A 14,500-nucleotide genomic window follows, 5' to 3' on the forward strand; every position below is an offset into this window, starting at 1 on the left:
GCTGCTTACCTATTGCAGATTCAGTCTTCCCAGCCTGCTGCAGGTCTACAATTTTGTTTCTGGTGTCCTTTGATAGCTCTTTGGTCTTGGCCATAGTGGAGTTTGGAGTGTGACTGTTTGAGGTTGTGGACAGGTGTCTTTTATACTGATAACAAGTTCAAACAGGTGCCATTAATACAGGTAACAAGTGGAGGACAGAGGAGCCTCTTAAAGGAGAAGTTACAGATCTGTGAGAGCCAGAAATCTTGCTTGTTTGTAGGTGACCAAATACTTATTTTCCACCATAATTTGCAAATTAATTCATAAAAAATCCTACAATGTGATTTTCTTGGATTTGTTTTCTCATTTTGTCTGTCATAGTTGAAGTGTACCTATGATGAACATTACAGGCCTCTTTCATCTTTTTAAGTGGGAGAACTTGCACAATTGGTGGCTGACTAAATACTTTTTTGCCCCACTGTAGAGGGACTATGCTCAGGAGCTGCAGGTAGAGGTAAATCAGGACGAGTCTCTCGTGAAAGAAGAAAACATTAAAATGCTTTGTCTTTCGGGAGGCTGTGAGATACAGTGGTTTGAGAAAGTACTCAGAACCCTTGAGTGTTTCTAAAAGAGATTTTAAAAAAAATGCATACCCCATAATGACAAAGCAAAAACAGGTTTTTACAAATGTTTGCAAATGTATTAATTTTTTTTGAAATATTACATTTACATAAGTATTCAGACCCTTTACTCAGTACTTTGTTGAAGCACCTTTGCAGCGATTACAGCCTCGAGTCTTCTTGGGTATGACGCTACAAGCTTGGCATATCTGTATTTGGGCACGTTCTCCCATTCTTCTCTGCAGATCCTCTCAAGCGCTTTCAGGTTGGATGGGGAGCGTTGCTGCACAGCTATTTTCATGTCTCTCCAGAGATGTTCGATCGGGTTCAAGTCAGGGCTCTGGCTGGGTCACTCAAAAACATTCAGAGACTTGTCCCGAAAGACTTTAAACTTGATATCATCAGACCAGAGAATCTAGTTTCACATGGTCTGAGTACTTTAGGTTCCTTTTGGCAAACTCCAAGCAGGCTCTCATGTGCCTTTTACTGAGGAGTGGCTTCCATCTGGCCACTCTACCATAAAGGTCTGATTGGTGGAGTGCTGCAGAGATGGTTGTCATTCTGGAAGGTTCTCCCATCTCCACAGAGGAACAATGGATCTTTGTCAGAATGACTATCAGGTTCTTGGTCACCTCCCTGACCAAGGCAATTCTCCCCCGATTGCTCAGTTTGGCTGGGCGGCCAGCTCTAGGAGAGTCTTGGTGGTTCCAAACCTCTTCCATTTAAGAATGACGGAGGCCACTGTGTTCTTGGGGATCTTCAATGGTGCAGACATTTTTTGTTACCCTTCCCCAGATCTGTGCCTTGACACAGGCCTGTCTCAGAGCTCTACAGACAATTCCTTCGACCTCATGGCTTGGTTTTTGCTCTGACATGCACTGTCAACTTTGGACCCTATATAGACAGGTGTGTGCCTTTCCAAATCAAGTCCAATCAATTGAATTTACCACAGGTGGACTCCAATCAAGTTGTAGAAACATCTCAAGGATGACCAAAGTAAACAGGATGCACCTGAGCTCAATTTCAAGTCTTATAGCAAAGGGACTGAATACTTACGTAAATAAGGTATCTGTTTTCTATTTTTCATAAATTTGTAAAGATATGTGAAAACCTGTTTTCGCTTTGTCATTATGAGGTATAGTGTGTAGATTATCGAGGATTTGTGTTTATTTAATCAATTTTAGAATAAGGCTGTAACATAAAATGTGGGAAAAGTCAAGGCGTCTGAATACTTCCTGAATGCACTGTATGTACCAGGTGGGGGTGCACAGAACCAGGTGGGGGTGTACAGAACCAGGTGGGGGTGTACAGAACCAGGTGGGGGTGTACAGTACCTGTTTGAGCTGCCTGATGAGGCTGCTGTTCTCCAGGTGGATCTTAAAGGCCTGGATGGTGGTGGCCCCATCGGAGAAGCGCCTCACGGGGGAGAAACGCTCCATGGGCAAGTGCAGGGTGTTACAGTCCTTGTAGATGGACCTGGGGAGAAGCGCAGAGCCGCAAACAAACAGACACATAGACAGGAGCCAGACATACATAGAAATGGATACAGAGGTGAAGTCGCATACAGACAGAAAAATGAAAAATCACATTTACATGAGCTCCTCTGGTCTCTCTGCATCATCATAATGTCACTGTAAACAAACAGCTGATCCTAGAACCGTGAGCAGAGGATCCACAGCAACACACAGCAGGACTGCGTCGCGGTGTTGTCATACCCAGTCCAAACCAAGACCTGATCGACAAGGTCATTTGGAGAATCCAATACCTGAAGCGTTCTTCAGTTGCAGTCAAACAAGCAAAAAAATTGTCTATACCGAGAATAGCTAGCTAGAGAAATCAGAGAATAACTAGGCTGACTCAAACTGGCTGTAGAACGAACGGCTTGGAATAATTACAATAAAGATGCTTCTCCTATACTGAGCTGAGCGTGTTCAATCAGTATCAGAAGACCAGCCGCATGTATCAAACGTCTCAGATTGCTGATTTAGGATCAGTTTTGCCCGGGTAAGATCCCAATGAACGAGATTAGATGGGGAGCTGATCCTAGATCAGCACTCCTACTCTGAGACGCTCGATGATATCTGTCCTCAGCCAATGAGATGGCAACTTCCCCACAACCCAGACTGTCCAACGGCTGACCTGCAGCTCAGGAGAACTCGGAGCCCGGCGCAAGGCTCTGATAACTGGTTCTGTTACCTAACCTACCCCTGGATCACTAGAAGTCCTCATGTCGTATGCTTCAAGCTGGTGACTGTGATAGTGTAACCTGCATGGTGCAATAGGGTCCAGGTTCCTGCTCCTGTGTGCTGGCTGGAGCCCATTCATGCCCCCCCCCCCCCCGGTATGGACTTCCAGCTCATTATAGCGTGAGAATATGTGTCTCTGTGAATGTTTCCTAAGTTCCTGTGCCCCTTTCCCTGCCTCGCTGAATGCTGGCGTCGATGCACCCCACCCCAGTGAGGACTTTTGGCTCAGTGAAGGGGGTGTATGTGTGTATTTAGTGCTTATGTCCCTATCTCTAGATACTGTCCCTGCTCCCTCGTTGCTGTGAGTCGGGGCCCATGCATGCCCCCCCTGGGCTGGGGCGTGGTGTTTGTCAGCCTCAGTGTGGGGCCCCTCACCGGCAGTGCTGCTCCGGGGCCCACCCCCTCTGTCGGGAGCCCTGGGGCCTCTGCGAGTCTGCCAGCGGCTCACCGCCGTGCGCCGTGCTCATGAGCGCGTGCGTCGTGTGCCGCTTGGAGCGGTTCGCCAAGTACCTGGGCCGCGGGGAGGGAGACAGGAAGCAGCACTGGTCAGCTCTCCGTCCTCATTGGGGGAGGGGGAAAAAACCCATCCTCCCCCTTCCTTCAGGCAGGACGAATCACACATCAGATAACGCCCACAACCCCCCGTTCCAATTTGAGGATTGGATTGTTTGAGCAAGCTTAGTGTAAGCGAAGCCGTGGCGGGATAATTTGGCGGCATAATTTGAAATGAGAGAGAGATATTTTAAGAGGAGATTTAGAGAGGTAGATTTGGTAGAAGTTGGAGAGGAGTTGATTGAAAGCCAGTTGCGTGATGAGAGGGGCGCACCGGAACAATAGTGGCCAGGTCCCCCGGTGGCAGAAAGCAGTGCTGCAGCCTACTTGCATCTCAACTCCCAGTAACCCAGGAACACCAGCGCTTCTACGGTCACGCTCCAAAGCCCCCCTGTCCCTGTCACCCTCCCAGGCTTACCTCTGCACCGCCTCCTGGTCGGGCTCCCCGTCAGAGCCCTCCTCATCCACCGGAGCCACAGCCGGGATGGGGTGCTGCAAGAGAGAGGGGGAGGGAGAACGGGACAAGGAGAGAGAGAACATGAGGAAAAACAATGTTGGACAGTGACACTCTGAAAACAGGTGGGGGGTGTATAAAACCACCGTCACCTCAGTAGACAGAGCAGGTACATTGGCACTGACAGAGCAGGTACATTGGCACTGACAGAGCAGGTAAATAGGCACTGACAGAGCAGGTAAATAGGCACTGACAGAGCAGGTAAATAGGCACTGACAGAGCAGGTAAATAGGCACTGACAGAGCAGGTACATGGGCACTGACAGAGCAGGTACATGGGCACTGACAGAGCAGGTACACAGATTCTCGATTGTAATCGCAGCAAAAGGTGGCGCTACAAAGTATTAACTTAAGGGGGCTGAATAATTTTACACGCCCAATTTTTCAGTTTTTGATTTGTTAAAAAAGTTTGAAATATCCAATAAATGTCGTTCCACTTCATGATTGTGTCCCACTTGTTGTTGATTCTTCACAAAAAAATACAGTTTTATATCTTTATGTTTGAAGCCTGAAATGTGGCAAAAGGTCGCAAAGTTCAAGGGGGCCGAATACTTTCGCAAGGCACTGTACATGGGCACTGACAGAGCAGGTACATGGGCACTGACAGAGCAGGTACATTGGCACTGACAGAGCAGGTAAATAGGCACTGACAGAGCAGGTAAATAGGCACTGGCAGAGCAGGTACATAGGCACTGGCAGAGCAGGTACATAGGCACTGGCAGAGCAGGTACATAGGCACTGGCAGAGCAGGTACATGGGCACTGACAGAGCAGGTACATGGGCACTGACAGAGCAGGTACATGGGCACTGACAGAGCAGGTACATGGGCACTGACAGAGCAGGTACATGGGCACTGACAGAGCAGGTACATGGGCACTGACAGAGCAGGTACATGGGCACTGACAGAGCAGGTACATGGGCACTGACAGAGCAGGTACATGGGCACTGACAGAGCAGGTACATGGGCACTGACAGAGCAGGTACATGGGCACTGACAGAGCAGGTACATGGGCACTGACAGAGCAGGTACATGGGCACTGACAGAGCAGGTACATGGGCACTGACAGAGCAGGTACATGGGCACTGACAGAGCAGGTAAATAGGCACTGACAGAGCAGGTACATAGGCACTGACAGAGCAGGTTAATAGGCACTGACAGAGCAGGTTAATAGGCACTGACAGAGCAGGTTAATAGGCACTGACAGAGCAGGTTAATAGGCACTGACAGTGCAGGTACATAGGCACTGACAGAGCAGGTTAATAGGCACTGACAGAGCACATGGCATAGTAGACTGGACTAGACAAAAACTTAAGTGACCTGAGACATTTGAAAGTACACTTTAAAAAAAAATATATATATATATATATATATTTTTAACACAAGTAGTTGAATACTGGGATGTATTTGGAAATACACTGGGAAAGTACTGGCATGTATTTGAAAATACTCAAATAGACAGTATATTTTCAAATACAAATAAATACTCCCATGCATTTGAACCCAGTATTTAAAATAATCGATTTGCAAATAAGTATTTGAAAATATTTTCAAATAGTTGGCATTTAAAAAAAATGTATTTTTATGGTATCCAATTGTTAGTAGTTACTATCTTGTCTCATCGCTACAACTCCCGTACGGGATCGGGAGAGACGAAGGTCGAGAGCCATGCGTACTCCGAAACACAACCCAACCAAGCCGCACTGCTTCTTAACACAGCGCGCTTTATACACAGAAAATAAGTATTTAAATAACAAATACACATGCATTTGAATCCAGTTCTGGCTCTTAAACACACACACACACACACACACACACACACTCTAACATTGGGAGGGCAGGGACTCACAGGGTTGGCGACCAGAGGGGACTGTCCCCGTGGCCTCTTCAGTAGCTGGGCGTGCAGCTGGATGTTGGCCCCACCATCCGAGGCCCTGCGGCCCAGGGGCCCCATGCCATTCAGCAGCTGCAGGGTGGGCGGCTGCAGCAGGGACTGCTCCTGGAGGGACAGAGAGCAAGAGGAACATCAGTTTGGCCCATACATATATCAATATACATAGACTATGTAACTATACTCTGTCACACCACACACACTTTCTGATCCCTCACCTTGTATTCCAGCTGCTGTGTGGGCTGCAGGTGTGGGTTCTGGGTGGGCATCAGTGTGTGCATGTGGCCCATGGTGGGGGGCATGGGGAAGGGGGGCTGGGGGGCCACACGGGGGAACCCAGGGGGCAGCTTCTGCAGGTCCTCCTGCATCTCCGTCCTGATAGAGAACACAGTCAGCAAGGAGATGAAAGCAAACATGTACACACACACACGCACGCACACACACACGCGCATGCACGCACACACACGCAAGTACACACACGTACGTACACACACACACAATGATAAAAGACGGCCAGACAAACAGCCAGACAGACGACAAGACAGACCGACGGCCAGACAAACGGCCAGACCGGTGGACAGACAGGAGAGACAAGGTGAATACAGTACCTGGGGTCTGGGACGCCCACAGTGTGACGCCTCATGGACAGGTAGCGAGCCATGGCCTCTGGAGACGGCTCCTCTGCGTCATCACTGTCCAGGGCCATGTTTCCGTCCGGCTACACAGCAAAGGACAAACAATATCTGTATGTGTAACAATGCATTCCTTTCTGTATGTGGTATGCCAGTGTGTATCTGAGTAATTCAGAGTTGGATGTATGTGAATCACAGGGTTATATTAGTGTAGGATCCCACAAAACAACACAATTGCTGTGCAGTCTAGATAACAAGTTCTTCAATTCCTACTTAAAAAGGCCAGTGCAGTTTTATATATTTCCTCACTATGAGGTTGGAATAATACTGTGAAATTGTGGACATTTCTGCCTGTTTAGGTGGAATGGAGTTCTGGCCTGCCTGGTAAATTAGCTAATAGAACAATAAGATAGAGAGTCCCAAACGTCACTGCCAACAACAGCTAGTTTAGACTACAGTCCTAGCAAAAGCTATTTTTGTTTCTTTTTGACCGTTTAATTGAAAACAAATCGCAGTACGGTACTTAAATTGTTTTACCCAGAAATGTTTTTGTATCGAGATAAAAAAAAAAAAAAACGTTTTGGACTTTAAAGAAGTGTATAATAATCTTACAGCGACCATAGCAAACAGGCCACCATGTCAGTGTCACTAGAGCAGCTATGCAGGATGATGCAGGATTGTGAAATGGATGTGGGTGGACTCACTAACCTCAACGATCTGGTTCTCTGGGTTGATCAGCTGGACGTGAGGGACATTCATGCTAACGGGATTACCCTGCTGATCCGTCTGCAGGAAAAAGACACGCGCACACACAAACACGTACACACACACAGCTAAGGTCACTCCATGATCAAACCTGATTGGCTAGTAATCTGCTCTGGCCTGCTGATAGGGGGATGTGGGTCACTCTGTTCACCTCAACATAATGGATGGTGTGAGCATGGTGAAGTTAATTACACTTTGGATGGTGTATCAATACACCTGGTCACTACAAAGATACAGGCGTCCTTCCTAACTCAGTTGTCGGAGAGGAAGGAAACCTCTCAGGGATTTCACCGTGAGACCAATGGTGACTTTACAACAGTTACTGAAAACTGAGGATGGATCAACAACATTGTAGTTACTCCAAAATACTAACCTAACTGACAGAGTGAAAAGAAGGAACCCTGTACAGAATAACAATATTTCAAAGCATGTATTGTATTTGCAACAAGGCACTAAAGTAATACTGCAAAACATGTGGCAAAGCAATTCACATTTTGTCTTGAATACAAAGTGTTATGTTTAGGGCAAATCCAATACAACACATTACTAAGTATCACTCTTCATATTTTCATGCATAGTGTAGGCCGCATCATGTTATGGGCATGCTTGTATTCGTAAAGAAGTGGGAATAAAAAATATTTTTTTAAAGAAATTTTTTTTTAAAAAGAATGGAGCTAACTAAGCACAGGGAAAATCCTAGAGTAAAACCGGGTTCAGTCTGCTTTCTACCAGACACTACGAATTTACCTTCAGGCAGGATAATAACCTAAAACACAAGGCCAAATCTACACTGGAGTTGCTTACCAAGAAGACAGTGAATGTTCCTGAGTGGCCGAGTTACAGTTTTGACAGATCTGCTTGAAAACCTATGGTAAGACCTAAAAATTGTTGTCTAGCCATGATCATTAGCCAATGTGACAGAGCTTGAGGAATTTTTTTAAAGAATAAATTGGCAAATGTTGCACTATCCAGGTGTCAGGTGTGGAAAGCTCTTAATGATTTACCCAGAAAGACTCACAACTGCCAAAGGTCATTTTAACATGTATTGACTCAGGTGGATTGAATAGTTTTTTTTCCAATATACACTGCTCAAAAAAATAGGTAACACTAAAATAACACATCCTAGATCTGAATGAATGAAATATTCTTATTAAATACTTTTTTCTTTACATAGTTGAATGTGCTGACAACAAAATCACACAAAAATTATCAATGGAAATCTAATTTATCAACCCATGGAGGTCTGGATTTGGAGTCACACTCAAAATTAAAGTGGAAAACCACACTACAGGCTGATCCAACTTTGATGTAATGTCCTTAAAACAAGTCAAAATGAGGCTCAGTAGTGTGTGTGTGGCCTCCACGTGCCTGTATGACCTTTGATTTCACAGAAGTGTGAATGACTTGGAGCTACATTGTGTTGTTTAAGTGTTCCCTTTATTTTTTTGAGCAGTGTATTTAACTAGGCAAGTCAGTTAAGAACAAATTATTATTTACAATGACGGCCTAGGAACAGTGGGTTAACGGCCTTGTTCAGGTGCAGAACATCAGATTTTTACCTATCTAATCAATGTTATTTATGATTATTGTATTTATTTTGACCAATGTTAGAATTTTGTGTAAATCATTGACAAAAATTACAATTAAATCCATTTGAATTTCACTTTGTAACAACAAAATGTGGAAAAAGTCAAGGGGTGTGAATACTTTCTGAATACATACATTTTACGTACGGGTGGTCCCAGGAATCAAACCCACTATCCTGGTGTTGCAACTGCCATGCTCTACCAACTGAGCTACATAGGACCACTAAAGTCCCTCTAGGATTGCAATTATAATTTTTTTAATTCAACAATGGCCCGCATATTATGCGAGGGCTTGCACACTTTACCAATCACTGCACTATTTCCACATAAAACAGTCAAATCATCTGAATATTTTGGCATAAAACTGACCCATCACCGCAATACAAAAAGAGGGCTTGCAATTTAAACCAATCACCGCAGTACAAAGAGAGGGCTTGCGATTTAAACCAATCACCGCAGTACAAAAAGAGGGCTTGCAATTTAAACCAATCACCGCAGTACAAAAAGAGGGCTTGCAATTTAAACCAATCACCGCAGTACAAAAAGAGGGCTTGCAATTTAAACCAATCACCGCAGTACAAAGAGAGGGCTTGCAATTTAAACCAATCACCGTAGTACAAAGAGAGGGCTTGCAATTTAAACCAATCACCGCAGTACAAAAAGAGGGCTTGCAATTTAAACCAATCACCGCAGTACAAAAAGAGGGCTTGCAATTTAAACCAATCACCGCAGTACAAAAAGAGGGCTTGCAATTTAAACCAATCACCGCAGTACAAAAAGAGGGCTTGCAATTTAAACCAATCCCGCATAATCAAGCTACACGTCAAACTTTTCCTCATCAAATCGTACAAAATCATTGCATGTTGCCATCCAAAATGTCAGAATTGCCGCAGCAAAATCAAGCATTTTTGCCTGCAAATATCACAAAAAAAACATTAAAAATCTTGTTACTGTAAAGCACTAATCTCTAAACGACTAAATTAATAAACTACTAACCTCTTCCATAGTTTAAACAAGTGTGAGCTCTGAACTCAGTGTACTAAGTAGTCACATTCGGTTCTGCCTTTTAAAGATTGATATGGGAGTGAAAATTCAATCCTGTCAAGTCTTGTACATTTTTCCCTGTACTGTTCTGATCCCGCACCAATTCTATAACCCCGGAACTTTCCTGTCCTGATAAAAATCACTCCCATCCCGCGCAAATTTTTACGTGCAGAAATAGCTTCCGTTAGCTACTCGTCGCTCAAGAGACAGTTGCCTGCACAAACAGCTGATAATAACAACCACATTATGAGATGTTGGCAATGAAGGCAGCCCTTCTACTTACCCAGAGTCGGTTTAATTCACGGATATGGACTTTGGGCCTCAATTTCAAAACCTTTGCCCTAAACCAGATTAAATGGCCGGAGGTCTTTGGCGCCCATATCTGCCACCCTATCGTAGTACCGGCAATCCTCCTCTTCACCTCAGATGGAACAGGTTTGGTTAAATAGGCAAACAATTGGGCTTGACCGGTAACGTTGTCGGTAGTAAAGCAGCTAATGCCGCTTGTTCCGTTCTCCGGTTAGCATTTGATTAAACTGCAGTATTTTTATTTATTTATTTACCTTTAACTAGGCAAGTCAGTTAAAAACGTATTAACAATGATGCCTACATGGGCCAAACCAGGACGAGGCTGGGCCAATTGTGCGCTGCCCTATGGGACTCCCAATCACGGCCGGTTGTGATACAGCCGGTACTAGTGCTGCAGTGACGCCTCAAGCACTGAGATGCAGTGCCTTAGACCGCTGCGCCAATTTGGGAGCCCAAGCCTTCTGCTCAGTTCCTTTGTTGTCAAAGACAACTATCAAATTTCGCTAAAACATCGCTCTTTCCTTTGAATGGCTCTGATGTTAGTGATGTGTCCTTGGCTGCAACGAGACGTTTCCATTCCTCTCTTGTAGGCTTCATCATTCACTGAAGTACAAAGGGATCTGAGGTAAAGTAGTGACTACCGGAGAAATGCACGAGAGTGAACCGACGGAAGGGGGAGGGGAGAAATACAAAAATATTATTTATCTTTTTCTAAAGTGAACTACATTAGGCCAGTTTGCTCCACAAGTTATATACCTCTAACCCCCAAAAAGACACCTAATTGTATAACTAAACCATGATATGGTATCCGTTCCATATAATCTTAGTAACCAATCAAATCAGATTCCTTAGAATCTGTAGATCCGAGGGGCAAAGGTTACCTGTACAGCGTTGAGAGGGTAGCCAATGGGGCGGGGCGTGGGCGGGGCCACGCGCAGGGTCTTGTGTTTCTTCAGGCGGTCAGAGAGCAGGCTGTAGATGGCGCTGTAGTGATCGTATGCATCAGTGTGCAGAGACTGGAGAGAACGGGCGAGAGAGGGGTGAAACAAGACAACTGTTAGCCAATGGCATTTCATATGCACAAAAGGGTTTGTCTACTGCAACAATCGTGTGTCTAGTGTGTGTGTGTGTGTGTGTGTGTGTTGGTCCCACTTGGAGTGTGCGCTCGCGGTCCAGTCCCATCTCAGACATGGCCATCAGCACCTGCTCGTTGATGAGCTCTGTCTCCCGCTCAGACTTCACCTGCTCACATTCCACTATCAACTGAGAGAGAGAGAGAGACAGAAATTCCATTAAAACGTTGGGTCCATCCTTCATTGAAATCAAAGACAATGGGTCAGAGCAGTCTTGCCAGATCATCCAAAAGCAGCTCGATGGACCCAGAGTTCAGGAACTCACCCTCTCAAACTCTGGGTCGGGGTCTCCCTGCTTCATCCACTTGTTCTTACAGATCTGCTCCATGGAGAGGCGCCTACTGGGCTCCAGCACCAGCATGTGTCGGATCAGGTACTCACAGTCTGTCAGAGAGAACACGGCGTCAGAAGAGCAACACAACTCACAGCAGCCAGTCAGACGCCGTAGAAGACACCATTGTTTCAACTTGCAAGGTACTAGTGCTGGCATCGGGTCTCACCTGTGGACATGAAGAAGGGGATGCGGAACTTCCCGCTCAGCACCCGGGCCCTCAGGTTCTGGAGGGTGCTGCCGTCAAATGGCAAGGCACCACACACCAGAACATATAGCACCACGCCCAAACTCTACACACAGAGAGAGAGAGATAGAGAGAGGATGAGGAGGAGTAATCCCTCATAGGTGAGACTCTCCACCCTATTCCAAAAGTGGGCATAGACACACTCCCTGTTGGATTTGAAAGCACTGGATTGGGGTGTGAGGAATGTCGACCAATGTTAAATCTATGCCGGGAAGTGTGAACTGGGACGTAGCCACGGTCCAGTGTAGGCTATGAGGAGTAGCTGTGGTCGTTTCTTATAGGAACTAGGATTACTAAGACTAGGACACTGACCCAGATGTCCACTTTGGGTCCGTCGTACTCCTTCCCTTCAAAGAGCTCTGGGGCAGCATAGGGAGGACTCCCACACCAGGTCTTTAGTAGCTGGCCTCTGGAGAACAGGTTACTGAAGCCAAAGTCTACCATGGACAGAGGAGGGAAGTTCAAAAAAAGAGAGGAGGGAAAAAAAGAGGAGATAAGCGGGGGAATCAACCTTCTCTTCCCGTGATCTACCCCAACACACTCCTAGAAATCAAGTGAAAAACTATACCGGCAATCTTGATGTTGAGGTTGTGGTCCAGGAGCAGGTTTTCGGCCTTCAGGTCTCGGTGGACAATGTTGCGGCAGTGGCAGAAGTGGACGGCCGCCACGATCTGCTTGAACTTCCGCCGCGCGTCCTTCTCCGCCATCCTGCCGTGGGCCACCAGGTGGTCTGAACACAGACAGGCGAGAGGCCAAAGTTCAAATTCAGTTAATTTGCCTTTTACAGGGGTTTTGCTTTGCATTTCCCCGAGATCCACCACTTCACATCACATTGAAACAATGACGACGTCAAACGCAAGATCACAGACAAACAGATCGTCACTAGTCAGAGCCATTGACATAGGTAGTAAACCATACAATTGTGCACAAGTGGAGCATACAAAAAGACAATGGCTCACTACAAAAGACAAACTTACCAAAAATCTCCCCACCACTGGCATATTCTGTAACCAGGTAGATCATCCTCTCGGTCTCCATTACCTGATGAGAGAGACAGACATTTGCATTGACAATATAACCGCTTCAGTCAACATCACTAAACATACGGCATCAGCAGTGTGGATCCGGTTTAGGGTGAAGTTGCCTGTAGACACTGATCTTGGGTCAGATTTGCATTCTCCATACAAACGGTTAAGGTTATGGTTGTGGGAAGGGATCCTAGATCTGTACTTAGAGCAAACTCCACCCCAGAGCTGTGATCTACTGACCTGGTAGAGACGAATGATGTGAGGGTGCCTCAGCATCTTCATGATCTGCACCTCCCTGAAGATCTTCTTCAGGTTCTCATCGTCCAGCTGGGTCTTGTCCACTATTTTGATGGCCACCTGAACAGAGACAGAAAGACAATGGAGTGGGAGTTAGTACAAGATATCTATTGAACCATTTCAAGCGAACCAAAACCATTTGAGCAAAATGACTCATCAATGAGTGACCATACCCAACTCATCAACAGGAGGTCAAAGTCAGAGCACTGATCAGGGACACAGTGGCACCCTATTCCCTATTGACTGCACTGTATAGGTAGTAGGGTGCCATTTGGAACTCAGCCAAGGCTAGCTTTATCAAGTAGAAATTTGCTTCCTGCAACACAAAACCAAAAAAGTTCTGGGACTGTAAAGTCCATGGAGAATAAGAACACCTCCTCCCAGCTGCCCACTGCACTGAGGATAGGAAACTCTGTCACCACCGATAAATCCACTATAATTGAGAATTTCAATAAGCATTTTTCTACGGCTGGCCATGCTTTCCACCTGGCTACCCCTACCCCGGTCAACAGCACTGTACCCCCAACAGCAACTCGCCCAAACATTCCCCATTTCTCCTTCTCCCAAATCCAGTCAGCTAATGTTCTGAAAGAGCTGCAAAATCTTAACCCCTATAAATCAGCCGGGCTAGACAATCCGGACCTTTTCTTTCTAAAAAATGATCTGCCGAAATTGTTGCAACCCCTATTACTAGCCTGTTCAACCTCTTTTGTGTCGTCTGAGATGCCCAAAGATTGGAAAGCAGCTGCGGTCATCCCCCTCTTCAAAGGGGGGGACACTCTTGACCCAAACTGCTACGGACCTATATCTATCCTACCCTGCCTTTCTAAGGTCTTCGAAAGCCAAGTCAACAAACAGATTACCGACCATTTCGAATCCCACCGCACCTTCTCCGCTATGCAATCTGGTTTCAGAGCTGGTCATGGGTGCACCTCAGCCATGCTCAAGGTCCTAAACAATATCTTAACCACCATCGATAAGAAACAATACTGTGCAGCCGTATTCATTGACCTGGCCAAGGCTTTCGACTCTGTCAATTACCACATCCTCATCGGCAGACTCGATAGCCTTGGTTTCTCAAATGATTGCCTCGCCTGGTTCACCAACTACTTCTCTGATAGAGTTCAGTGTGTCAAATCGGAGGGCCTGTTGCCCGGGGCTCTGGCAGTCTCTATGGGGGTGCCACAGGGTTCAATTCTTGGGCCAACTCTCTTCTCTGTATACATCAATGATGTCGTTCTTGCTGCTGGTGAGTCTCTGATCCACCTCTACGCAAATTACATCATTCCGTATACTTCTGGCCCTTCTTTGGACACTGTGTTAACAACC

General features: G+C 46.0%; 1 protein-coding gene across 4 annotated transcripts in view; it reads right to left on the bottom strand.

Annotated features, from left to right (window-relative positions):
• Nucleotides 1–14,500, bottom strand: part of LOC139382315 (serine/threonine-protein kinase SIK3 homolog) — a 43,519-nt gene that overhangs the window by 11,359 nt on the left and 17,660 nt on the right. The window contains exons 2-16 of one of the 4 annotated variants that reach the window (XM_071126224.1): nucleotides 13,115–13,231; nucleotides 12,824–12,887; nucleotides 12,415–12,576; nucleotides 12,159–12,283; nucleotides 11,769–11,892; nucleotides 11,534–11,652; nucleotides 11,288–11,398; nucleotides 11,017–11,151; nucleotides 7,140–7,217; nucleotides 6,408–6,517; nucleotides 6,018–6,174; nucleotides 5,758–5,907; nucleotides 3,816–3,889; nucleotides 3,221–3,355; nucleotides 1,934–2,075 (exon numbers count right to left, since the gene is read on the bottom strand). In XM_071126224.1, the coding sequence (XP_070982325.1) occupies nucleotides 1,934–2,075; nucleotides 3,221–3,355; nucleotides 3,816–3,889; nucleotides 5,758–5,907; nucleotides 6,018–6,174; nucleotides 6,408–6,517; nucleotides 7,140–7,217; nucleotides 11,017–11,151; nucleotides 11,288–11,398; nucleotides 11,534–11,652; nucleotides 11,769–11,892; nucleotides 12,159–12,283; nucleotides 12,415–12,576; nucleotides 12,824–12,887; nucleotides 13,115–13,231 (1,803 nt within the window). Of the gene's footprint in view, nucleotides 1–1,931; nucleotides 2,076–3,220; nucleotides 3,356–3,815; nucleotides 3,890–5,757; nucleotides 5,908–6,017; nucleotides 6,175–6,407; nucleotides 6,518–7,139; nucleotides 7,218–11,016; nucleotides 11,152–11,287; nucleotides 11,399–11,533; nucleotides 11,653–11,768; nucleotides 11,893–12,158; nucleotides 12,284–12,414; nucleotides 12,577–12,823; nucleotides 12,888–13,114; nucleotides 13,232–14,500 lie in introns of all 4 variants that reach the window. The other 3 variants (XM_071126225.1, XM_071126227.1, XM_071126226.1) reach the window with 3 other exon arrangements.

This window comes from Oncorhynchus clarkii, chromosome 24 (assembly GCF_045791955.1).
Source record: "Oncorhynchus clarkii lewisi isolate Uvic-CL-2024 chromosome 24, UVic_Ocla_1.0, whole genome shotgun sequence".
Lineage (NCBI taxonomy): Eukaryota > Metazoa > Chordata > Actinopteri > Salmoniformes > Salmonidae > Oncorhynchus > Oncorhynchus clarkii.